Here is a 25,574-nt window from a genome sequence, read left to right as displayed (position 1 = left end):
GGGCCCGGAGCACAAATGTCAGAGGCTGTGGGGAGAAGGGGCTCTCACCTGGCCAGCAGAGCCACGGCATAGTGGTGGGTGTCAGCACACAGCAGCGTGTCCCAGCCACAGTTGCCTTCCATTGCCACCACCACATCCTCGTGCTGCATGCGGCAGAGCAGAGACTTCAGGGTCCGCACTGCAAACCTGCGTGCACAGCAAAGGCCAGGTGACGCTGGGAGCACTGGCTCCTGCCCCGGGACATGGCAGGGACAGGAGGAGTGGGATGGAGCACCTGTTGGGGCTGGTGGCAAGGCCGTATTCCTCCTGGCATCCCTTCCAGAAGGCATGGACCTCCTCTGTCGTATCCAGAGTGCTGAAGAACACTTGGGAGAGCAGATGCACAAAGAGGCGAGGGAAATAGACCGTCACCATATGTGGGACACAGGGCACCTGGAGGATCTTCCACATCACCACGGTTGCCTGCAAAGGACAAAGCCCCCCGAGACCGCGCTCAGTGCCCAGTGTCCGTGTGGCAGGGCCCGAGCTTGGCAGGGAGAGGCCCGGAGAGACCTTGGCAGGGGGAGCACGGGGCCTGCTGGGCCTTGAGCTGCCCCTGGGCCAGGTTTCAGGCCAGCGCCTGCAGCAGGGAGATGCAGTGGGGGAAGGAGGATGGAGAGCTGCTGGAGAGGCGGTCTTGGGGCCAGCAAAGGCCAGTTAGAGAAACTCACAGCCAGGACAAAGACACCCGTTTTGTACCCATCGGAGGTGCACGTGCTGTGCTTGGACCAGCTGCCCAGCACATGCAGGAGGATCAGCAGTGCCGGCTCTGCAGTCCTGGGCGAGCACATGATGCTCTTCCACATGGTGAAAGCAGCTCTGTGGGGTTAGAGCTCTGTCTCAGGGGGGTCTCAGACATAGCACCGGGGTACCTAATTAGTACCCTAATGCCATCGGGACATGGGGGGGCAGAACCTGTTTCCATTGCTGGTGTGACGGGGGGATCACAGCAATTGACCCTATTGGGAGCTGAGGTGAGCCTTACTGGGAAGGAGTGGCAGAAACATCCTATTGTGACTGGCCCAGAGGCCCCGTGTATTCTGGGCATAGACTTCTTCCAGAATGGCTTCACAAACACCCCAAGGGACTCGGGTGGGCTTTTGGAATAGCTGCGGTAGAGGCAGAGAACATTAAGCAGTTGAACACCTTGCCTGGACTATCAGAAAACTCATCTGCAGTAGGACTCCTGAGGGTGGAAGAGCAACGAGTACCAATTGTCACCTCGACGGTGCACCACTGGCAGTGTTGAACAAATTGAGATGCCGTGATCTGTAGCAGGCTCCGAGCCTGCTAGGGCTCTGTGGAGGGAAGAGGCTTAAAGATAGGAAAGTGCCAAGTCACAGTGAAATAGCAACGAATTGAGATGCCGTGATCCCCATCCACAGAATGATCCATGAGCTGGAGAGCCAAGGGGTGCTCAGCAAATCCCACTCACCCTTCAACAGTCCCATCTGGCCTGTGCACAATCTGACAGAGAATGGAGATTGACTGTGGGCTATCGTGCCTTGAATGAAGTGACTCCACCACTGAGCGCTGCTGTGCCGGACATGCTGGAACTCCAGTACGAGCTGGAGTCCAAGGCAGCAAAGTGCTTTGCCACTATAGACATTGCTAATGCATTTTTCTCCATTCCTCTGGCAGCAGAATGCAGGCCTCAGTTTGCTTTCACCTGGAGGGGCGTGCAGTACACCTGGAACCGACTGCCCCAAGGGTGGAAGCACAGCCCCACCATCTGCCATGGACTGATCCAGGCTGCGCTGGAAAAGGGTGAGGCTCCAGAACACCTGCAGTACATCGAGGACATCATTGTGTGGGGGAACACAGCAATGGAAGTGTTTGAGAAAGGAGAGAGGATCATCCAGATTCTGCTGGAAGCTGGCTTCACCATCAAGAAGAGCAAAGTCAAAGGACCGCCCAAGAGATCCAGCTTCTGGGAGTGAAGTGGCAAGATGGATGGCGTCAGATTCCCACTGAGGTCATCAGTAAGATCACAACAATGTCTCCACCGACCAGCAAGAAGGAAACACAAGCTTTCTTAGCCAGAGGTTTTTGGAGAATGCACATTCCTGAGTACAGCCAGATTGTGAGCCCTCTCCACCTGGTCACCTGCAAGAAGAATGAGTTCCACTGGGGCCCTGAACAGCAACCAGCCTTTGCTCAGTTCAAGCAGGAGATCGCTCATGCAGTAGCCCTTGGCCCAGTCAGGACAGGAGCAGAGGTGAAGAATGTGCTCTACTCTGCAGCCAAGAACAATGGCTTGTCCTGGAGCCTTTGGCAGAAGGTGCCTGGGGAGACTCAAGGCCGATCACTGGGATTCTGGAGCCCAAGTTACAGAGGATCCAAAGCCAACTACACTCCCACAGAGAAGGAAATCTTGGCTGCCTATGAAGGAATTCAAGGGACCTTGGAGGTGATTGGCACAGAAGCACAACTCCTCCTGGCACCCCGACTACCGGTGCTGGGGTGGATGTTTAAAAGAAAGGTTCTCTGTACCCACCACACCACTGACACCACATGGGGCAAATGGATTGCTCTGATCACACAGCGTGCCTGTATTGGAAACCTGAATCACCTTGGGATTTTGGAGATAAATACAAACTGGCTGGAAGGTGAAAACTTTGGTCTCACTGACAAAGAGGAGCAGGTACAAGTGACACGGGCTGAGGAAGCTCCACCGTACAACCAACTACCAGCAGAGCAAACACGCTACGCTCTTTTCACTGATGGTTCCTGTCGCATTGTAGGGATGAACTGGAAATGGAAAGCAGCTGTATGGAGCCCCACACGACAGATTGCACAAGCTACCAAGGAGAAGGTGGATCAAGTCAATTTACTGAACTCAAAGCCATTCAGATAGCCCTGGACATTTCTGAAAGAGAGAAGGGGCCAAAATGATACCTTTCATATCGATTCATGGATGGTAGCCAGTGATCTGTGAGGTTTGCTGGAAAGGTGGAAAAAGTCCAACTGGCAGCATAGGGGAAAAGCAATCTGGGCTGCTGATGAATGGGAAGACATTGCTTCTTGGTTGGAGAAGCTGCCTGTGAAAGTCTGCCACGTAGATGCCCATGTCCCCAAGAGTCAGGCTAGTGAGGAACACCAAAGCAACGAGTGGGTAGGTCAGGCTGCAAAGATAGAGGTGCCAAAGATAGACTTAGACTGGCAACATACAGGGGAGTTGTTCCCAGCTCGATGGGCCCATGATGCCTCAGGTCATCAGGGCAGAGATGCCACCTGTAAGTGGGCACGAGCCCGAGGGGTGGATCTAACCATGGACAGTATTTCTCAGGTTATCCATGACTGTGAGACGTGTGCTGCCATCAAGCAGGCCCAGCAGGTGAAGCCCCTGTGGTACGGTGGGCTTGGGTCCAAGTACAAGTATGGGGAGGCCTGGCAGATTGACTCCATCCCACTGCCCCAGACACGCCAGGGCAAGCGCTGCGTGCTGACCATGGTGGAAGCCACCACGGGATGGCTGGAGACCGACCCTGTGCCTCACACCACTGCCCAGAACACCATCCTGGGCCTGGAAAAGCAAGTCCTGTGGAGACGTGGTGTGGGAGGATCTTCATCCACTCGTCCCAGGTGTCCATGGGGTTGGGTTTCTTACCTACATACGGGCGGTCATTTGGTGACAGGGGGACTCCCACCAGGCATGTTAAGAGCGGACCGTCTACGCTTCCAATGGCCATGCAAAGATTGTCTTGCTTTAATGACTTTGCCAAAGTGACCCAGATGTTTTGTTTTGGCTGAGGGACGATCCAGCCGGTGGTCACTTGGATACAGATGAGGGCGCTGATAAAGACGATGACAACGATGGCACTGGTACTGCTGTGGGGTGCCCTGGAGGGTGTGACAGAAAGAATCATACTTCTTCTTTCCCACTGGGTAGTTTTCGCTTGTGTATGGTAAAAACACACATTAGTTGACTTATTTTAAGACATTCTTAAATATTTTTAAGTTCCCCCTATAGTTCTTACCAACTCCTCCCAATCACGCCCTTCTCTTTTTTAAGGGAAGTTTGAGGGAGGGAAAAAGGAGCAGTTTCAAGACGGGAAAGAGGGAGGGGGTAGGGATAAAGGGTCACTGGTAGAGGGATGGTGGAAAAGCAGGGGTGTGTCTGCGTTTGAGATCAACATGGATGTTATCAGTGGGATGTATCTACGTGCGATGAATGTCCTTGCCACAATGTTTGGATATATGAATTTCTTTTTTCTTCATCTCCAAGAGAAAGCTTCTTCTGTGGCATTGTGGGAGAGGGAGCTGACTTTGTGTTCATTCGAGGGGTCGTCTTCAGATCTGTGGTCTACTGATAAATCTTCTGGGAATCCACCGGGGTCCTGTATCTGTAGATACACAAGCATATCCTCTCCCCCACATAATGAGAGGGTATGGCCCTTCAATAATTTTAGATTCATGATCCTGGTCAAGTACTGGAGGTCTTTCTTTGAGGTGTGTGTACATGTTGTTATTAAAGTGCCTTAAGACAGGGGGGTTTGGTTCTTTTTGAGAGCAGTTCATGAAATTCATAGCATAAAGTACTTTGCACAGTCTGTCTTGTATAGAGAGACCCGGGGGCTATGTACAAATCACAAACGGGACGGGGCTGCTGTGGAACGTGCCTTGAGCGGTTTTATTTTCCAGCATCAGTCTCATTACATGGTTATGAGAATGGGAAGATGCCAGCAGGTCGTGTCCATGGCAGCAGACAAAGAACTCAATGTTACAACTTACTTTAAAAGTTTTTTGACCAATCCCACAAAGCAAAAGCATATTGACAGTAGTTCTATCCAACCACGATAAGCACAGGTACCTTTGGTTAAAACAATGCTTGCTTATTTTGAATACAATACCTGCTTGTAAGCCTTAAAACACAATGCACAGAGCTCCATTATTAAGTTTCAAACTTCCTAATATCTTGCTAGAAAAACTTTTCTGTAGCTTAGAGAGTTTTTCTAGATAAGCGTTAATACACAGACCATTGTTCTATTTGTCCTTGCTTTTCTACTTTTTAAATAATTTTTCTGCTGACCAATCTCATGGCTACTGCTTAGCTCTAATCAGAGTCCTGCTGTCTCTGAGGCCTGCCTTTTGCAGCTTTCCCAAAAACCCTCTGATTTTGTGGATTCCCACACTGAACACAAGTACAGCTATTGTAAATCAAATGCTCACTGATGTAGATAGTATTAGACATGGCACACTGCAAAACAGAGCTGCTATAGATTTTTTGCTGTTAGCACATGGGCACAGGTGTGAGGATTTTGAAGGAATGTGTTGTATGAATCTCTGGCCAGTCTACATCCATTCACAGGAAACTCAAACAACTACAAGACAACATGAAGAAATTGACTCTGAATGATTGGGGCTTGGATGAATGGTTTGAGGGATGGGGTAGAACTGGATGATTGAAAGATACCTTAAAGGGAGCTTCGTTATTACTAGTAGTTATTATTATATTGCTTTGAGCTATTCCATGCATAGTGATATTGGAGACCCAATTGGTAGAAAATACAGTGAAAAGGGTTTGGCTGGTGCAAGAAGAAGAAGGGGGAGTTGTAGAAATGTATCTGAACAACTTAGGCCACACTGTGCACCAGCCATATTGCTTGGAGTTATTCTTATCAGAGCTCTTTGGAATTCACCAAGGTTACTAAGACATAAACTGTGCTAAATGAAGAAAGAAAATGCTGAGAAACAGAATGCCAAGACCACAGGAACTAGATAACAGAGGGCTGTGAACCACCTGGACTGTAACCAATGACATACCCAGAGAAGTGAGTGCAGAACACTTGGACAAGAGAGAGGCACCAATGAAGAGATGCGTGATCAGTGTATGCAGTAGAGTTAGAATGCATAAATAAGTGCATAATGTAAACAATCAATGGCTTCAGCTTAATCATATTACTTAGTTGCATGGGAGTCCTGTTTTCCCACCAAGGGTGCCTGGGAAGGAGGGATGGTTCTTCTCCATAAAAAGGAAAGCACTGAGCCAGGAGCAGGAGACAAGTGACCCTTGCAGGCCTGGGGCCTCATGGCCTCCTTGTCCCTGCTCAGCAACCTGGCAGGGGCCGCCCCATGCTCCTGCCCTTGGCATTGCACATCCCCACATGCCAGTGCCCATCCCGGCAAGAGCCCTGAGCAAGGAGGGAGGGACAGGATCTGCCTGGCCAGGCCCTGGGGCTCAGGCCTTGGCCCTTGGCATTCCTCAACACATCCAGCTTTGCTCAGCACCAGAGACACCTTGGCCTTGTTTGTCCCCAGCTGTCATCACTGCCTCCAGTGTTCTGCTCTAACTGGAACCTGGGGACTCTTTCTCAGTTGTGTCCTTCAGTGGGACCTGTTAATACTTTAAGAACCTTCAGAGTTTCAATTTAATTTTGAGTTCTTGAGAAGTTTTCTGAAGACTCTCTCAGGGACTGAGTCTGATGTAAACAACACCAAATCCCCAAGAGGCTCATTAAAGTCCTTGTGCTGTGTCTGTGCTGCTGAGCTTTAAAGGAACAGCTCTTCCCAGGGCCAGCTCCTCTCCCAGCCCAGCAGGGCTGAGGGCTCTGCCTGCAGGCACTGAGGGGACAGGAGCCAGGCAGAGACAGGCTGAAGGCAATCAGGATTGGGAAGACATTGAGCTGAGACTTCACCTGGGGAAAGATCTTCACAGCCCTCTGCATGGTGAGTGTGTGGGTGCAGGGCAATGTCCCCTGTGCTCCTGGAGGGATCTCCTGAAGCCAGCACACCCCAGAGCCTGGGGGATGTGTCAGGAGGACTCTCCCAGTTTCTCTGTGGCACAGGAGGAGCAGGAGGAGGACGAGGAGGAGGAGGATGTGGTGCAGAGCAGGGCTGCCCTGGGCACCGTCAGAGGGACAGGGCAGGACGGCTCCTGCTGCCAGGGACGGCTGCAGGGGCTGAAGCTGGGGCTGCAGCCAGGGCTGCCCAGGGCTGTCCTGCAGAGCAGCTCCTGCAGCCCTCAGGGCTCTTGGCCAGCCCAGGGCATGTGCCACCTGCCAGGGGCAGCTCTCAGCCTGCCTGGCAGCTCCCCATGGACACTGCAGGGGAGAAGTTCCAGGTGCAAGGAGCCACCCCCATCAGGGCAGATTCCTCCTGCTCTGGAGATGGTGCTGCATGGCCAGGGCTGCTCTCAGCTCTCTCCTAAAGGGAAGGGAAAGGGGCTGTCAGCTTTGGCTGTGTCCCTGAGCCTCCTGCACTGTCAGCCTGGGCATCAGCAGATGGGCCTCAGATCTCCCTCAGAAAGTGCCTGCTCAGCCTCCTCTCCCTACAGACAGCAGCAGCACCTTGGCTTGCAGCATCTCTGTCTGGCCTGCCCTTAAGGCCCTGCTGCCAGGGAGATGCCCCTGGGCAGTGCCCTGTGCTGGGAGGGGTCTGCAGGGCAGAGCTGAGCCCCCAGGGCTGGGCTGGGCTCTGGCAGCACTGGCAGGGATAAGGCTTGGATAGAGAGAAACAGCTCCCAGCAGGCACAACTCCAGGCAGCAGAGAGCCAGACCAACCCTTGGCATTCATTCCTGTTCAGGTGCACTGGGAAGAGAGAAGGGCTTAGTGACACTAACTGTGAAACAGGAGTCTATAGAAACTCCACTTTTTTTTTCAAGCATGTTTAAAATTTGATCACCCAGAGCTAGAGGGAGGTGTAATGGGCAAAGGGCATCTGGCTTGGGACCAGCAGGTCTGACTGCCCTGGGGCACAGGGAGCCCTGTTTTCCTTCTGGGCTTCCCCAGGGTTCAGGCTGAGAGCAATGCTGAAGATGAATCAGTAACTCAGGTGCAGAAACCCAAGCTCAAAAATAAAAATGTTGAGTGAATTTTCCCGACAGGTAGAGAAGTAGTTTTGAAGAAATTCCTACAATAACCCCAAAGAGCTTGTGAATGTCTTGTTTCAACAGTCCACCATGGCCAGAGTGATGGGATGTCCAACAGCAGCTCCATCAGGCACTTCCTCCTGCTGGCATTGGCAGACATGCGGCAGCTGCAGCTCCTGCACTTCTGCCTCTTGCTGGGCATCTCCCTGGCTGCCCTCCTGGGCAACGGCCTCATCATCAGCACCGTAGCCTGCGGCCACCACCTGCACACGCCCATGTTCTTCTTCCTGCTCAACCTGGCCCTCAGCGACCTGGGCTCCATCTGCACCACTGTCCCCAAAGCCATGCACAATTCCCTCTGGGACACCAGCACCATCTCCTACTCAGCATGTGCTGCACAGGTGTTCCTGTTTCTCTTCTTCATTTCAGCAGAGTTTTTCCGCCTGACCATCATGTGCTACGACCGCTACGTGTCCATCTGCAAACCCCTGCACTACGGGACCCTCCTGGGCAGCAGAGCTTGTGCCCACATGGCAGCAGCTGCCTGGGCCAGTGCCTTTCTCAATGCTCTGCTGCACACGGCCAATACATTTTCCCTGCCCCTGTGCCATGGCAATGCCCTGGGACAGTTCTTTTGTGAGGAGCCCCAGATTCTCAAGCTCTCCTGCTCACACTCCACCTTCAGAAAAATTTGGATTTCATTGGTTGGTGCCTGTTTAGCTTTTGGCTGTTTTGTGTTCATTGTTTTCTCCTATGTGCAGATCTTCAGGGCTGTGCTGAGGATCCCCTGTGAGCAGGGACGGCACAAAGCCTTTTCCACCTGCCTCCCTCACCTGGCCGTGGTCTCCCTGTTCCTCAGCACCTCATTTTTTGCCTACCTGAAGCCCCCTTCCATCTCTTCCCCATCCCTGGATCTGGCCCTGTCAGTTCTGTATTCGGTGGTGCCCCCAGTCCTGAACCCCCTCTTCTACAGCCTGAGGAACCAGGAGCTCAAGGCTGCAGTGTGGAGACTGATGGCTGGACAGTTTCAGAAATATTAAACTGCTGACCAGTTTCTGTAAGTCACTTGTAATAAATTTTGTCTTTGATAATACTTAGATTTGGTATTTGATTTGTTCTTTTCTTTCCTTTGTCTTAGTCTTTTATCTTGTCTACAAAAATGGCATTGTTTGTGTCATATTTCATTTGTTTTTCTCCACCTTTGCTGTGACCTCAGACTGTGTCCATGAGAACCTCTGCTCTCAGTGATTTGAAGTGACCGAAACCATCTCCCAGCAAAGTCTTCCCTGGCAATTCCCCTTTTGCTCCCTTCCCTGGAGCTGCAGCAGCAACGTCTGTGTGCAGAGCTGGGGGCATGTCATGGGTGTCACAGCAGCTCTGCTCCTGCTGGCCACACCATTCCTGATCCAGGCCAGGAGCCATTGGCCTTCTTGCCCACCTGGGCACACTGCTGCCTCATGTCCAGCCTGCTGTCCATCAGTGCCCCCAGGTCCCTTTCTGCCTGGCTGCTCTCCAGCCCCTCTGTCCCCAGCCTGTAGCGCTGCAGGGGTTGTTGTGGCCAAAGTGCAGCACCCAGCACTTGGTCTTGTTCAACCTCACCTTGCTGGATTTGGGCCCTGGATCCAGCCTGTCCAGGTCCCTCTGCAGAGCCCTCCTACCCTCCAGCAGATCCACACTCACACCCAGCTTGGTGTCATCTGCAGATTTGCTGATGCTGGACTCAGTCCCCTCATGCAGATCATCAGTGCAGATATTGAAATCCACGCTGGCTGGCTCTGATCCCTGGGCCATCCTGTGGGTGCCCTGTGATGGCACTCAAGGTGATCTGTTCCATAACCTTGCCGGGCACCCAGGTCAGGCTGACAGGCCTGGAGTTCCCCAGCTCCTCCTTCCAGCCCTTCTTGGGGATGGGCTCACATTGGCACCTCCAGTGCTCTGGGACCTCCCTGCTGAGCCAGGACTGATGGTAAATGATGGAGAGCAGCGTGGGGAGCTCATCCACAGCTCCCTCATCCCCCTGGGATGGATCCCATCTGCTCCCAGAGACACCTGTGAGCATCAGAGTGGCTCAGCAGGTCCCCAGCTGCTTCCCCCTGGATCACAGGGGGGATGTTCTGCTCCCTGTGCCCATCTACAGCTCAGGAGAACACTTGTCCTGAGGACAATCTGTCTTCTTGTTGAAAATTGAGATACACAAGCTGTTAAGCAGCTCAGCCTTTTCCTTATCTTTAGTTACTCTGTTCCCCACTGCATCCATTATCGAGTAGAGGTTCTCTTTATTCCTCCTTTTGCTATTAGTTTATTTATAAAAACTTTTCTTTATTACTTTTTACAGAAGTGGCCAGGTGAAACTCTAATTGAGCTTTCATCTCTCTACTTTTCTTTCTGCATGACCCAACAACATCCTTAAACACTTCCTGTGTTGCCTGACCTATTTTTTCTGAGTTCCCACAAAAAGCTCATGCCCAGCCAGGACAGTCATTTTCCTCTCTGGTTCAACTTTGTCACAGAGGCACAGTCTGTTCCTTCCCCTTTAAGATTCCTTTCTTGAGGTGTGTCCATCCTTCCTGGACACCTTTGTTTTTAAGGGCTGTTTCCCTTTAAAAAATCAGTACCTGATTCAGTACTCACCAAATCTGCATCCTGAATAGGCCAAGGTCTGCCCTTCCTGATTCCAGGGTAGATTTTTTGTTCGTGCTCTTCCTTCTTTCACAGGATATTGAAAACTCGATTATTTCATGGTGGCTGTGCCCCAGGCAGCCTCCAACCACCACATCTCCCACCAGCCCTTCTCTGTTTGTGAACAGTAGGAGACAGAGCTTTCCCTGGGAGTGGGATTGTTACCAAAAATGCAGTAAAATAAAAACTCCTTAACACCAATGTAGCATTAAGAAGCAGCATTCTTTATTTGGCCAGATGCACAGGGGGATAGCTCCTCCCAAAGCTGTGCATGCTGAGTACAGGAAAGTTTCTGTTTACATTCTGTATTTTGCATACATATTCATTGATTGTCCCAGACTAAACATACATATGTGTGGAGTTGGCCCAGCTGTGACTCAGACTCAACTGGATTTTACCCCAAAAGCACTGAGCGTGAGCTTCCAGCCCTGAGAATCATTTGTTTAACTTGGGGTGAGCTTGAGAGTTCCCCCAGAAGCCTTTGGTGTTGTTATGCTAAGTTGTCCCAGTTCTGCTCCCCTATTGGTTACCTGTTTGCCCTAGATGGTTGTTGTTCTAGAGTGTTCCACCCCCAAGTGTATATATTGTTGTTTCCCCTTTGTCTCAGGTCTTTGGATCCTGTCCCTCGTACTGTGGTCATCTTCTCCACATTTGTTGTTTTTCACCCTGTTAATAAAGTTCTTTTTGGACAACTCCATCAAACCTGCTCCTTTTCATTTTCGCCACCCTCGCCCTGAAGTCAGGGAATCAGAGAGGTTTGTCATGGCTGTACTCACCACGATGCATATGATAATCATTTCCCCAAAATCATTAACTCATTTCCCCTCCCCTTTATCCATGCGTTCTTCTGTCCTGGGGGTCTCTCTGCCGGTCCCTGGTGCTCGTGGACCCCAATGTTCCAGTGGGCCTGGCTGAGCTGGCAGGACACTGAGGCTGGTGAATTTCAGTTCCCCTTCTCACACAATGGGCATTTTGTGGTTTCCATAGGTCTGGGGTTTTGGAGAACAAGCTTCAGGTGTCAGCTCATCTGGTGTAGGCAATTTATCATCTGGTAACATGAGGTCACAGAGTGGGCTATGACATCACAGAGAAGGCTGTGACATCACAGGGGGAGGGGTGGCTGTGTGACATCACAGGAGGGCTGTGTGACTTCACAGAATGGGTTGTGACATCAAAGACCAGCATAGTGATATCAGAGAATAAGCTATGACATCACAGAGCAGGCTGTGACATCACAGGAGGGCTGTGTGAGGTCACTGGGTTGGTCACTCTGCCCCTGACCCCCCTCACAGATTCCCCCCGAGAAGTCCAAAGCTGTTCATGCCCAGCAGGGTCGCTGTCCCCTGGTATCCCCCTGGTCCACCTGGAGCTGCAGCCTCCCCCAAGGATGTTCCACAGGAGCCACCCCAAAACCTGACTCAGGGACAAGGGGCTGGGCTGTGCGACCAGGACAGCAAGGACGGGGATTATCCAGGTCACTGTGGCCTGGGTTGGGTTGCCCAGGGCAGGAAAGATGTCTGGCAGCTGGAGCAGGGTCTGGGAAGGGCCTCCAAGGTGGGGCTGGAGCCCTTGGGCTGTGAGCAGAGGCTGAGGGAGCTGGGCTTGTCCAGCCCAGAGCAGGGAAGGCTGAGGGGCTCCTCATCCCAGCCTGGCAGTGCCAGCCAGGAGGGGATGGAGAACACAGAGCCAGGCTCTTCACTGGGGGGCCTGGGGGGAGACAAAAGACAATGGGTGGAAGGGGAAAAAGAGGGGAGATCAGCCAGGGCAGGAGGAGATGAAATGAGTCAGGCTGGTTTCAGCATTTCCTCAACACCAAAAGCAGCCTGACCCCCTTCTCTGTCCACCACTGACAGCTTAAAAAAATGGGAATTGTTCAGGCTGTTTTATCCCCACTCAAGGATGGGCATCCTGATACAAGAGTTTAAAGTGTGTTTATATCTATCACAGAACCATATTTTTCTAAAATTAATTTTAGTATGGAAATCACTTGTGGATGGTGGACATGTCAGAGGCTGCTGGGACGTTGCACATGGCTCAGGGAAGAGCATGATTGTTACTGAATTGTGTCCTGTTCAACCATGGTCTGTTGGCCATGAAGAGAAACTTCCTGTGCCTCTGAGTCCCACCAGTTCCTGACCCCCACAGGACACAAACCTGGTGAGTTCTGGTTCCCACTCCAGTGGTGGCACCTGCACCTCCCTCCGTACCCAGAGCAGAGCTCCCTTGTCCCAGAGAGTCCCTGGCAATGCAGGGATGAAGGAAACAGGGCAGGCTGTGGGGATCAGGGGCAGGGCACAGCCAGGGATTTGGGGTGGTTGTGAGCCCAGGGCAGGACCCGGCCCTTGGCCTTGGTGAACCTCATCCCATTGTCCTGGGCCTATGGCTCCAGCCTGGCCAGATCCCTCTGCAGAGCTTCCTGCCCTCCAGCACAGCCACACTGCCACCCAGCTTGGGCTCACCTGGGAACTGACTGAGGGTGCCCTCCATGGCCTCGTCCAGATCAGCAATAAAGAGATTTCACTGACCTGGCCCCAGTCCTGAGCCCTGGGGACACCCCTGGATATGACTCCATTCCTCAGCTGCTCTGAGTGCCAGGGGTTGGATGGGGGAAATGGTGGGGAGGGGGTAGGGACAAAGTGGGATTGATTGTCAGCCATGAAGGGTCTTGATTTTCATATCTGTTCAAACTGCATTAGGAGGGGCTGGGGATCAATATCAACTGAGGATTGCTGATAGCAATCTATAAACAGGGAAAGAAAACTAAACAGGACAAAGCAATTCTCTCTTCATTCTTTTCAATTTAGAAGATTCAATTTGCATACACTTCTGAATTATCTCTACTTAACCACAAAAGAATTCAAGACATGAATTATTCCCATAGGCTTGTCTTGTTTGGGTGTTTTGAACAAATGTTTATGAGCCTTTGTCACTGAATTCCTGAACTGAAGAGCTCAAGAAAGAAGAGGCCTCTGCAAAAGTAAAATTCATCACCAACCTCCAAGGTGCTGAGGATCCATCCTGATCAGAGCAGGAATGAACAGAAATGGGCACAGCTTTGTGGCTGGCCCAGCTCTGGGATGGGCCCTGGGCCTGGAGCAGGAGCAGCTCTTGAGGGCCCCAAGGCCGGGGCTCTTGTGCTGCCCTGGGCAGATGGGATGGCAGCAGGGGCTGCAGAGCTCTCAGAATCTCCTGCAGAGGAGAGCAGGGCACCCAGGGAGCCTCCTTTCCCTTGGCCAGGCACCTTCCCCCATGGTGGGGCTGAGTCCTGTGGCAGCTGCAGCTGCTGCTGTGCCCTTGCCAGGGGCTGAGGCCGTGGGGCAGTGCCCAGAGCAGCCTGGCCTGAGCAGAGCTGTGGGGCCAGAGCCGGCTGGGCTGGGCTGGGCTCAGAGAGGCCCTTGGTGCTGCCCAGAGCTCAGGGCAGCTGGCAGAGCTTGCAGGGAGCTGGGCTGGGCTCAGAGAGCCTGGCCCAGAAACCATCAGTGTCCATCTCAGCCTGGCTGAGCGTGCAGGGGCCAAGAAGAGCAGCCCAGGCTCTGCAAGTTCTCTGGGTGGGAGCTGAGCTTGTGAGCCCCTGAGCCCTGCCCACTGCTGGGGCTGCACCTCCAGCTCCAGAGGAGATGGGACAGGTGGGAGCAGAGACAAATCATTCCTGCTGCATTCATTCTTGTGTTTGCTTATACAGGTGACCTGGATCCATATGTAGAGGATGTGTTTTGTTTCAGATAACACTGGTAGAGTGAGAAAAATAGGAGTTTTTAGCTGAAAATAATATTTCATGCATAAAACACAATGAGAAAAAAAAAAGACACATATGATCAGAAGAGCATCTGAGTTTTTCAGAGGAGGAGAGACTCATGGATGTTCCAGTAGTCAAAGCTGTTCAAATTCTTTCCTCAGGGCTTCCTTGAGATAAGAGGTGACCACCAGAGGCCAAGGCCAGCCAGAGCTCTCTCTCTTGGCCGCTTTTCTCTGGGAGAACCCTTGCATATAGGGAATTTTTCAGGGGGAGTATCAATTTTGGCCATGGGCACCTGGGAAGACGGATAGTTCTTTTCCATAAGAAGGAAAGCACAGAGACCAAGGGTTACAGGGGCACATGAGAACAGACCTCCAGCATGCTGAATTCAGTTGAGCCAGTCAGGCCAAGCCAACCACACTTGTTCCATGTTCCCTTGGATTCATGGGGCCCTGCAGTGTCACAAGGCTGCCTTAGTTCCACGAGGCCCTGCAGTGTCATGGTGGCCCCTTGGCTCCATGAGGCAAAGCAGAATCAGAATGGCCCCTTGGTTCCATGGTGCACCACGGTGTCACCATGGTCCCATTGGTTCCACCTGGCCCCTCAGTGTAACAATGGACCTTTGGTTCCATGAGGTTCCTCAGGGTCTCAGTGGCCCCTTGGCTCCGTGTGACCCCGCTGTGTCACAGTGCCAGGTGGTTCCATGAGGCCCCACAGTGTCCAAATGGTCTCCTTGGTTCTGGGAAGCCCCACAGAGCCACAAGGGACCCTTGGTTCCAGGAGGCCTTGCTGTGTCACAATGGACTTTTGGTTCCAGGAGCTTTCACACTGTCAACAATGGTCTGAGCACTGCAGTGTCACCATGGATCCTTTGTTCCATGAAGTTCCAGAGCAAACCATGATCCCTTTGATTCCAGAAGGTTCTGCAGTGTCCCAATGGACCATTGGTTCCATGCAGCCTCACACTGTCACAATGACCGCATGGCTCCAGGAGCTTCCACAGTGTAAGCAATGCTCTCCTTGGTTCCCTGAGGCCTTGCTCTGATACAATGGACTTTTGGTTCCATGGGGTTCCACTGCATCACAATGGACCCTTTGTTCCATGGGGTTCCACAGTGTCACAGCTGACTCCTTGGTTCTGTCAGCCTCTGCTGTCACCAAATATCCGAAATATCAGAATAAGGCTCCATAACACTAATTTGGTGTTTCAGAGGGCATCATTTATTCAGGCCTAAGGTCCAACATGGGATAACTGCTAACCTTATTAGGACATGTAATTCTACCACTGTGTTGCTTATATACAGTCACTAAATGTGAATTACAATTTACCCATTTCCATAAAACCCACCCCATGTTCCCAGCTTCACTCCTTGTTTTCTCTATCCCTGCACCCTTGAGCCAGATGTCTTCTTCTTCTCTTCCAACCACCGTTGCTGGGAAAGCAGCCCCTGCATGCCTTGTTCCTGTGCTGAAAGTTCCCAGGCAGGGAAAAAATGGAATGAACCCTTTTGGTATCAGCCCCAGGCTTTGTGTGGGCAGGCAGAGGCAGAGCTGTCAGCAAAGGAAGGGCCCAGCCAGGTGGGGCAGCCGGGGGATGCCGACAGCCTGCAGGGACAGCGGCGCAGGGCAGGGACACCGTAGGACAGCCTGGGCTGCACAGGGCACAGGCATGGGCAGCAGCTGCAAGACAGCCCTGCCAGAGCCAACTTGGGCAGCACTTTGGCCATGGCTGCTGAGCCCTGGGCCTGAGGCAGGAGCAGGAGACAAGTGACCCTTGCAGGCCTGGGGCCTCATGGCCTCCTTGTCCCTGCTCAGCAGCCTGGCAGGGGCCGCCCCATGCTCCTGCCCTTGGCATTGCACATCCCCACATGCCAGTGCCCATCCTGGCAAGAGCCCTGAGCAAGGAGGGAGGGACAGGATCTGCCTGGCCAGGCCCTGGGGCTCAGGCCTTGGCCCTTGGCATTCCTCAAACACATCCAGCTTTGCCCAGCACCAGAGACACCTTGGCCTTGTTTGTCTCCAGCTGTCATCACTGCCTCCAGTGTTCTGCTCTAACTGGAACCTGGGGACACTTTCTCAGTCGTGTTCCTCAGTGGGATCCATTAAAACTTCAAGAAACTTCAGTGTTTCAATCTAAGTTTGAGTTCTTGAGAAGTTTTCTGAACACTCTCTCAGGGACTGAGTCTGATGTAAACAACACCAAAGCCCTGAGAGGGTCATTAAAGTTTTCCTAGTCCAGTGATGGAGAATATTTCAAAGAACTTGAAAGAAGTAAACATTTCATATTTTAAAGGATGTATTTTATTTTATTTCTCTTTAGAGCAGAGGTGATTGCAGCATTCTGTGATTGATATTGACCCAGGGTCTCTCCTCAGCAGCTCTGGCCTGCTCACAGAAGCTGTGCCTGGAGCTCTGACCCAGTGTGGACAACCTTGCTCCACAGTGCCCAGCCCCATCCTGTCTGTCCTCACTCCCCTGGGACCTGCTGTGCTTGGAGACCTGGCTGCACCCAGCCTAAGAGGGGTTTTCCCTTTTCGCATTTTTTGAAGCAATCTGAAACCCCTGAGTTTCCCCACTGCAAACAGACACACTGCTCAGGTGTGTTCCAGCCCCAGGTGCCACCAAAGCCACTGCAGAGCTGCCCTGGGCCAGCTGTGAGGGTGGATCATCAGCCCAAGCTGCACTGGGCCGCTGCAAGGGGCTGTGGCCATGGGCACTGCACTGACCCCACTGCTGGGTTTGGCGTCCATGGCCACCGTGAGAAATTAAACTGTCCTTGGAAACACTGGGGAGGACTGGGACATACTGGGGAACACTGGGAACGCTGTGGGAGACACTGGGACATACTGGGAGTGACACTGGGGAGGGCTGGGACAACCTGGGGACACGAGGAATGCTAAAGGGAGAATCTGGGTGGGCTAGGATGGACTGTGAGGGTACACTGAGACAGACTGGGACATACTGGGAGATACTGGGACAAACAGGGGACACTGGTGCATCCTGTGGATGACATTGGGGGGAACTGGAAGGGACTGGGAATGAACTCAGTTGTATTGGCAGGGACTGGGCTGTACTGGGAGGGACTGGAGGGGCACTGGGGTTGTACTGATTTCAACTTGGGATGAAGTGGGCTTTACTGGGGTTATACTGGTCTGTACTGGGAGGGACTGAAGGAGGGTGAATGGGCTTTTCCCACCTCCACCACATCCCATTTGCTGAGGTTCCTGCCCATCACCAGCAGCAGCCAATCAGCGCCAGGGATCTGGGCCTGAGGGCGGTGCCTAGGTGGACGCCATTTTTTTTTGCCTACAACTCCCGTAATGCCCCGCGGACGAAAACAGCCCAATTGCAGCCGGGACTACAACTCCCGTCATGCCCCGCGCTGCACTGAACCCCGGGATCTCCCGCCATCTGTTCCATAAGTGTCCCCCAGACCCTCCAGGATCCCTCAGTGCCCCCTCAGCGCCCATTCGGGCCCCCCAAAGCGTCCCCGGACCCCCTGAGTGCTCCCAACCCCACAGATGCCCGGTACAGCCACTTCTGGGAATTCATCTCCTCTCATCCCCCGCGGCCCCAGAGCCCCTCAGAAAACAGTCCCGCGCCTAAAACTCCTGCCCTGCCCCGCGCCCTAAAGAACCTGATTAGAGCTCCCCGAGCTCCCCCCAGGGGCTCCCAAGCCGTTTACGTTCCCGCCGAGGACCTTAAGTCGCGTCTCGGACGCAAAAGTGTCCCCCAAGAACCTTCCCGGACCCCCAAACATCGTGTTCAAACCACTTCCGGGACTACAGCTCCCATCATGCTCCGCGGCGCACGTCCAGCGCTATTCCAGCCGGGACTTCATCTCCCGTCATGCCCCGCGCCCCTCCAGGAGCCATTGCAGCTGCGCCTCGAACTCCCGTGATGCTCCGTGGCCCCGTTCAACCGTATTAGGCCCGCGCCTACAACTACCATAACCCCCCGCGCCCCAGAGAGCCACGTCAGCGCCCCCTAAGGGCCTGCCCCGACCCCGAAGGGCCCCAAATTCCGCTCCCTGACCTCCAAGGGCCCCCCTGGACCCCCAAGTGCTGCCCCGGACTCCGAACTGTCCCTCAGAATCCCTGAGTGCCCCGTCCAAGTTCCCACCGGCTCCCCCAAGTGTCCTCCAGACCCTCAAGTTCTCTCTGAATTCCCTCCCCAGACCCAAAACTTCCCCAAATGTGCCCAAGAAATGGCTCCAGGGACCCCGAAGTTTCCCCCTTTGACCCTATTGGTGAAAAAGATAATAAAAATTATGCCAAAAGGACTACAAATATTACTATTTACTATAAAGCGGAAGAAATAAATAGCCTATAGAAATTGATTAATTGATGAAGGGAATTGTGTTCCTTAGAACCAATGACCAATAATTTTCTTGGTTGCTAAAAAGGTATCAATTTTTTAATATAAATATAAAAATTAGGTAATAAAAATATTGTCTAATACTATCATATATTAGAATAATATTATAATAATTTATTATTAATACAATTTTATTTATAAGGAAAAATGCTTAAAATGCTTAAATTTGTTTTTTCTATGTTTGGATGCCAGTCCCAGGTGGGTGTTGTCAGACATGGTGACATGTGGGGTGAGAAGCAGGTTGTCCAAACAGGCTCAGCCTGAGAGGGGCTCATTCTTCTCCATGGCTAGACCTCCTGAGGAGACATTCACCATCAAGATCACCTGGTGAATGGTTCTGTCACCTCTTCTCTGAAAATAAAAGTAAAAAAATATTTCCTTGACTAATACCAAAAACCATGATGTGCACTTTGGAATCTCCCTCCTGAACAGAACTCCAAACTGACTCCAAACACTGCTCAATCCCTAGAGACTGGAAAACAATGGAAGGGAGACATAGAAGTCCTGAGGTCTTTCTGTATTTTAATCATCCCCACGGTGGATTTGGGGCTGGGTCCAGGAGCCTCAGGCACGGAGAGAAGGATGAAGAAGCTGCTCAAGGAGTCAGCAGCAAAACTCCAGGTGCCTTGGAGCATGGCTGGGCCCCAGTGAGGGCAGGGAGGGCCAAAGGCTGCCCAGGGCCTGGTGAGAGCAGATCCTTGAGGCCAGGATTGCAGGGAGCCCAAGGCTCTGAGCAGGGAACTGCAATGCTGAGCAAGGCCTGGCTTGGCTGCAGGAAGCAGAAAGGCCAAGGCCTGAGCCCAGCCTGGGCCAGCAGGGCTTGTCCCTCACGGCTGCCTCGGGGCTCTTGGTGGGCCAGGGGGATGTGAGGGGCAGCAAGGACAAATGGCATCAACCTGCAGCCCCTGCCAGCCTCCCCAGGGAGGCCGAGGGAGAAGCCAAGTGCAGCCCCTGCCAGGAAAGTTCCTCCTGTGGGGCCTCCAGAGGCGCTGCCCGAGCCCAGGGCACAAAGGCCTGGGTGCCTGTGGCCCTGCCAGCCCTGCCCAGCCCTTGGCCATCTGTCCTGCAGGCTGTGGCCCCTGGGCGTGCTGCTCCTCTGCCCTGGCCGGCTGCACTCGCCCATCTCGCTGTCCCCCAGCATTTCTCACCCAGCGTTTCTGTGCCCTCCCTGGGCTCCCTGCACCCAGCGCTGCCGGCTCCTGGCACACAGAGCCCGGCCATGGCCCAGCCTCACGCTGCCACACCTCCAGCACCAACATTCTGCCCTGCGAGGGACTTTGCTTTCTCCTCGGCTCCAGCCTGAACCTTCCAAGCTTCACCTTCGGGAGGTTTCCTGCAATTCCCACTGCCAAGGAAAGCTCTGTCTCCTGCTGGTCACAAACAGAGAAGGGCTGGAGGGAGATGTGGTGGTCAGAGGCTCCCTGGGACACAGTGACCATGAAATTATTGAGTTTTTACACATTCTGTGAAAAAAGAGGCATCAACAAATCTTCTGCACTGGACTTGTAAGAGCAGACTTCAGCCTATGAGGTTTTAGATTTGGCAAGTACCAAATCAGGTGCTGATTTTTTAAAGTGAAACAGTCCTTTTAAAACAAAAGATTCCAGGAAGGATGGATGCCCTTCAAGAAAGAAATCTTGAAAGAGCAGGAACAGCCTGTCCCTTTGACCCAAAAAGTGAACTAGCAAGGAAAAGGACTGGCCTGGCTGGACATGGAGCATTTTCCAGGAACTCAAGGGAAAAAAGAGGGTGCATCATCTTTGCACAGAGGGGCAGGCAACTCAGGAAGTGTTTTAGGATGTTGTTACGTCATGCATCTCCCAGAGTGCAAGGCAAGATTGATTCTATTTGCCATCTCTATGGCAGTTTTCTTCTGTTAAGTGGGCAGTTTTCCTTATCTCTTCCATAACCACTCCTCCCTCCAGGGGTCATCTGCTGATAATGGGCCATTGAATGCCACTGCATGACTGATAAGAACTACAGTATCCCATTGGGAGATGCTCCGCCCAGAGGGAGGAGCCAAGCATTCCTACCTGGATATAATCTGAGTTTCTGGAACACCAGCACAGCTTCTCCTCTGGATTTCCCAGAGGAACAGCAGCTTCCTCTTCCACTGGATCTTCAGAGGAAGACTACACCTTTCTACAGGATCCCTGCTCCAAGAGAACCACACCTGACACTCCAGGAGGGCTGCAGCCACAATTCCAATTGGACTGCTACCAACACCCTGACCCACAGGTGTCAGGTTGAGTTCTGACTCTGTCAGTGCTGTTTTGGTTTACTGCATTGTTTATTTTATCTTTTTATTTTCTTTCCTAATAAGGAACTGTTATTCCTGCTCCCATATTTTTGCCTGAGAGTCCCCTTAATTCAAAATTGATAACAATTTGGAGGGAAGGGATTTACATTTTCCATTTCAGGGGAGGCTCCTGCCTTCCTTTCCAGACACCTGTCATTCCAAACCAAGACAATGCAGAAAGAAAATTAGAGAGGTGAAAGCATAATAGTTGCTGGCCACTTCTTTGAAGAATATTAAAAATATTTTTTATGAATGCATTAATGGCAAAGGGGTGAAGAGGAACACCTCCATTCCTTATTGGGGGGATATGGTTACCAAAGCTGAGGAAAAGGCTGAGGTACTTAACCCCTTCTTTGCCTCAGTTTCCAACAATAAGTCAACTTGTCCTCAGGGCAAGTGTTCTCCTGAGCTGTAGATGGCACAGGCAGAAGAACAGCCCCCCTGTAATCCAAGAGGAAGCAGCTGGGGACCTGCTGAGCCACTCTGATGCTCACAGGTGTCTCTGGGAGCAGATGGGATCCATCCCAGAGGGATGAGGGAGCTGGTGGATGAGCTCCCCACGCTGCTCTCCATCATTTACCATCAGTCCTGGCTCAGCAGGGAGGTCCCAGAGCACTGGAGGTGCCAATGTGAGCCCATCCCCAAGAAGGGCTGGAAGGAGGAGCTGGGGAACTCCAGGCCTGTCAGCCTGACCTGGGTGCCCGGCAAGGTTATGGAACAGATCACCTTGAGTGCCATCACAGGGCACCCACAGGATGGCCCAGGGATCAGAGCCAGCCAGCGTGGATTTCAATATCTGCACTGATGATCTGCATGAGGGGACTGAGTCCAGCATCAGCAAATCTGCAGATGACACCAAGCTGGGTGTGAGTGTGGATCTGCTGGAGGGTAGGAGGGCTCTGCAGAGGGACCTGGACAGGCTGGATCCAGGGCCCAAATCCAGCAAGGTGAGGTTGAACAAGACCAAGTGCTGGGTGCTGCACTTTGGCCACAACAACCCCTGCAGCGCTACAGGCTGGGGACAGAGGGGCTGGAGAGCGGCCAGGCAGAAAGGGACCTGGGGCACTGATGGACAGCAGGCTGGACATGAGCCAGCAGTGTGCCCAGGTGGGCAAGAAGGCCAATGGCTCCTGGCCTGGATCAGGAATGGTGTGGCCAGCAGGAGCAGGGCAGGGATTCTTCCCCTGTACTGAGCACTGGTGAGGACACACCTCGAGTGCTGTGTCCAGTTCTGGGCCCCCAATTTAGGAAGGCCATGGAGGGGCTGGAGCGTGTCCAGAGAAGGGCAACAAGGCTGGGGAGGGGTCTGGAACACGTCCTGTGAGGAGCGGCTGAGGGAGCTGGGGTTGTTTATTGTGGAAAAAAGGAGGCTCAGGGAGACAAGGTGGTGTCAGGGCTCAGGTTGGATTTGATGATCTCCAAGGTCTTTTCCAGCCTTGCTGATACTGTGATTCTCTGGAACCACCCTTGGAGCAGGTGCAGGAGGAGCCCTGGGCCTCCTCTTCAGAAGCTCCAGCAGCCCAGGTCCCTCAGCTTCTCCTGGCAGCCCCAAAGCCCATCCTGTCAGTCCTGCAGAGCCTCTGCAGCCCCTCCTCACTGCCCAGAACAGGGAGCCCCAGAGGCAGACACAGCAGCCCAGATGTGCCCCCCTGGCCTGGGGTGCCTCTGGCAAGGGAGCAGCAGCAGGCACTGCAGGAGCCTGCAGACAATTCCTGCAGCACTTGTAGGATGATCCTGCTACCCAAGGGACGTTCCCATGGTGCCAAGTAAGGAACTGCAATGGGGAGTGGGGCCAGAGAGGAAAGGGCAAACAGGGATGGGCTGTTTGCAGGTGAGGGAACAGTGATGGGCAATAGGAAGAAATCTGGATCAGGAAAGAGGAAAGAAAGCAAAGGTGAAGCCAAGGAAATGCTCAGGGCAGTTTGGGGGTGGCTGCCAGGCAGCCCTGGCTCTGAGCAACAGCGTCTGCAGTGGCACAGGAAACTCCCAGCTGATGGGAACAAACTTTCTGGCTGAGTGCAGAGGCCAGGACAAAGCTGAGTGGTTTCCCTGGTGTCCCCCAGCCCTTGCTGGCCCCAGGGGCTGATGGCATTTGTGCTCCCTCAGGTTCATGTCCCCACAGCAACAGCATGGGGGTGCTGCCCCTGCTGTGTGCAATGCAAACAGGGGCTGCTGAGGCAGTGCTGCCGTGTGTGTGCCTGCAAGGATGGGGCACCTGTGTGAGCTGGGGGAGAGGCCAGGGCTGCAGAGGGGGGATGTTGTTGGCAGCTGCATGAGGACGCTCTGGGACGCTGCCCTGGGCTGTGCAGCGCACTGGGGATGGATCAGCCCCTGCTCTGCTGCTCCTTCCCGTCTGCCCCAGGGCCCTTGCAGAGCCCCAGCCATGCTGTTTGCCCCCAGCCTGCCCACGGCCAGCCTGGGGCTGCTCACGGGGCTTTTCTGTGCTGAGCATTGGCCTGGCCGTGTTCTTGAGAGAGCCTGGGCAAGGAGCCTGGAGCCCCCAGGGCCTGGGCTGAGGCGTCAGCGCTGTCCCAGCAGTGCCCATGGCCTGTCCCTGCTGCAGCCCTGGCACTGCCACCCCCAGGGCTGTGCCGGGCCCCGAGAGCACTCAGGCCCTGCAGCAACACCAGGGCCACCAGGGCAGCGGGGCAGGGCCACGGCAGCAGCACTGGCAACACCAAGTGCTGCTGCTGCTGCTGCTGGGCACAGCTGCTGGGCCAGCCCTGATCTGCCCCAGCTCTGCACACAGACATTGCTGCTGCAGCTCCAGAGAAGAGAACAAAAGGGGGATCTCTGGTGAAAACTCTGCTGGGAGATCCTTTTGTTCATTTAAAGCCACTGAGAGCAAAACTCCTCATTGACACAGTCGGTGGGTCATGGTAAAGGTGGAGAGAAACAAAATGAGAAATGGCAGAAAAAATGACTTCGCTTTGTGGACAATATTAAAAACTAAAACAATAAAACAGAAGCTCCAAAATAAAATGAACAAGTACTATCAAGGATTTTTTTTTTTTTACAAATGACTTGCATAAATTGCCCAGCACTTTATTGTTCCTGAAAGCATCCAGTGATCAGTCTCCACACTGCAGCCTGGAGCTCCTGGTTCCTCAGGCTGTAGATGAGGGCTGGAGGTACCACCGAGTACAGAACTGAAAGGGCCAGATCCAGGGATGGGGAGGAGATGGAGGGGGGCTTCAGATTGGCAAAAATGGCAGTGCTGAGAAACAGGGAGAGCACGGCCAGGTGAGGGAGGCAGGTGGAAAAGGCTTTGTGCCGTCCCTGCTCAGAGGGGATCCTCAGCACAGCCCTGAAGATCTGCACATAGGAGAAAACCATGAACACAAAACATCCAGAAGTTAAACAGGCAATAATACTAAGAAGCCCAAGTTCTCTGAGTTTGGAGTGTGAGCAGGAGAGCTTGAGGATCTGGGGCACCTCACAGAAGAACTGGCGCAGGACCTTTCCATGGCACAGGGGCAGGGAAAATGTATTGGCCGTGTGCAGCAGAGCATTGAGAAAGGCACTGGCCCAGGCAGCTGCTGCCATGTGGGCACAAGCTCTGCTGCCCAGGAGGGTCCCATAGTGCAGGGGTTTGCAGATGGACACGTAGCGGTCGTAGCACATGACTGTGAGAAGTGCAAATTCTGCTGATATGAAAAAGGCAAAGAAGAAAACCTGTGCAGCACATGCTGAGTAGGAGATGGTGCTGGTGTCCCAGAGGGAATTGTGCATGGCTTTGGGGACAGTGGTGCAGATGGAGCCCAGGTCGCTGAGGGCCAGGTTGAGCAGGAAGAAGAACATGGGCGTGTGCAGGTGGTGGCCGCAGGCTACGGCGCTGATGATGAGGCCGTTGCCCAGGAGGGCAGCCAGGGAGATGCCCAGCAAGAGGCAGAAGTGCAGGAGCTGCAGCTGCCGCGTGTCTGCCAGTGCCAGCAGGAGGAAGTGCCTGATGGAGCTGCTGTTGGACATTCCTTCACTCTGGGCATAGTGAACTGTTGAAACAAGACATTGACAAGCTCTTTGAGTCAATTCTATGGGGTTATTTTAGGAATTCCCTCAAAACTACTTCTCTACCTGTCAGAGAACTTCACTCAACATTTTTATTCTTGAGCTTGGGTTTATGCTCCTGAGTTCCTGCCTCATCTTCAGCATTGCTCTCAGCCTGAACCCCGGGGAAGCCCAGAAGGAAAACAGGGCTCCCTGTGTCCCAGGGCAGTCAGACCTGCTGGTCCCCACACAGGTGCCCTTTGCCCATTACACATCCCTCTAGCTCTGGGTGATCAAACTTTAAACATGCTTGAAAAAAAAGTGGAGTTTCTATAGACTCCTGTTTCACAGTTAGTGTCTCTAAGCCCTACTCTCTTCCCAGTGCACCTGAACAGGAATGGATACCAAGGGTTGCTCTGGCTCTCTGCTGCCTGGAGTTGTGCCTACCGGGAGCTGTTTCTCTCTATCCAAGCCTTGTCCCTGCCAGTGCTGCCAGAGCCCAGCCCAGCCCTGGGGGCTCAGCTCTGCCCTGCAGACCCCTCCCAGCACAGGGCACTGCCCAGGGGCATCTCCCTGGCAGCAGGGCCTTAAGGGCAGGCCAGACAAACAGAGATGCTGCAAGCCAAGGTGCTGCTGCTGCTGTGTG

At 53.2% G+C, this 25,574-nt stretch overlaps 2 protein-coding genes across 2 annotated transcripts; one reads left to right on the top strand and one right to left on the bottom strand.

Moving 5' to 3' along the window:
* Positions 1–8,227: 8,227 nt before the first annotated feature.
* LOC139603628 (olfactory receptor 14J1-like) lies at positions 8,228–8,890 on the top strand (the record flags this gene model as incomplete). The annotated part of the gene is made up of 1 exon (XM_071454519.1): positions 8,228–8,890. A coding segment is annotated over one exon (663 nt), but the record flags the coding sequence as incomplete, so codon positions are not given.
* Positions 8,891–23,986: 15,096 nt separating this feature from the next.
* On the bottom strand, positions 23,987–24,565 carry LOC139603627 (olfactory receptor 14J1-like). The gene has a single exon (XM_071454518.1). It carries the CDS (start codon positions 24,563–24,565, stop codon positions 23,987–23,989), a length of 579 nt encoding a protein of 192 aa, XP_071310619.1.
* Between the last annotated feature and the right edge of the window lie 1,009 nt (positions 24,566–25,574).

The sequence above is a fragment of the Agelaius tricolor genome, unplaced genomic scaffold (assembly GCF_023055355.1).
Source record: "Agelaius tricolor isolate 1412-34295 unplaced genomic scaffold, bAgeTri1.0.p SCAF_40, whole genome shotgun sequence".
Classification (NCBI taxonomy): Eukaryota; Metazoa; Chordata; class Aves; order Passeriformes; family Icteridae; genus Agelaius; species Agelaius tricolor.
The sequence above is the reverse complement of the archived record's forward strand: the minus strand, read 5'-3'. Positions and strand labels throughout refer to the sequence as shown.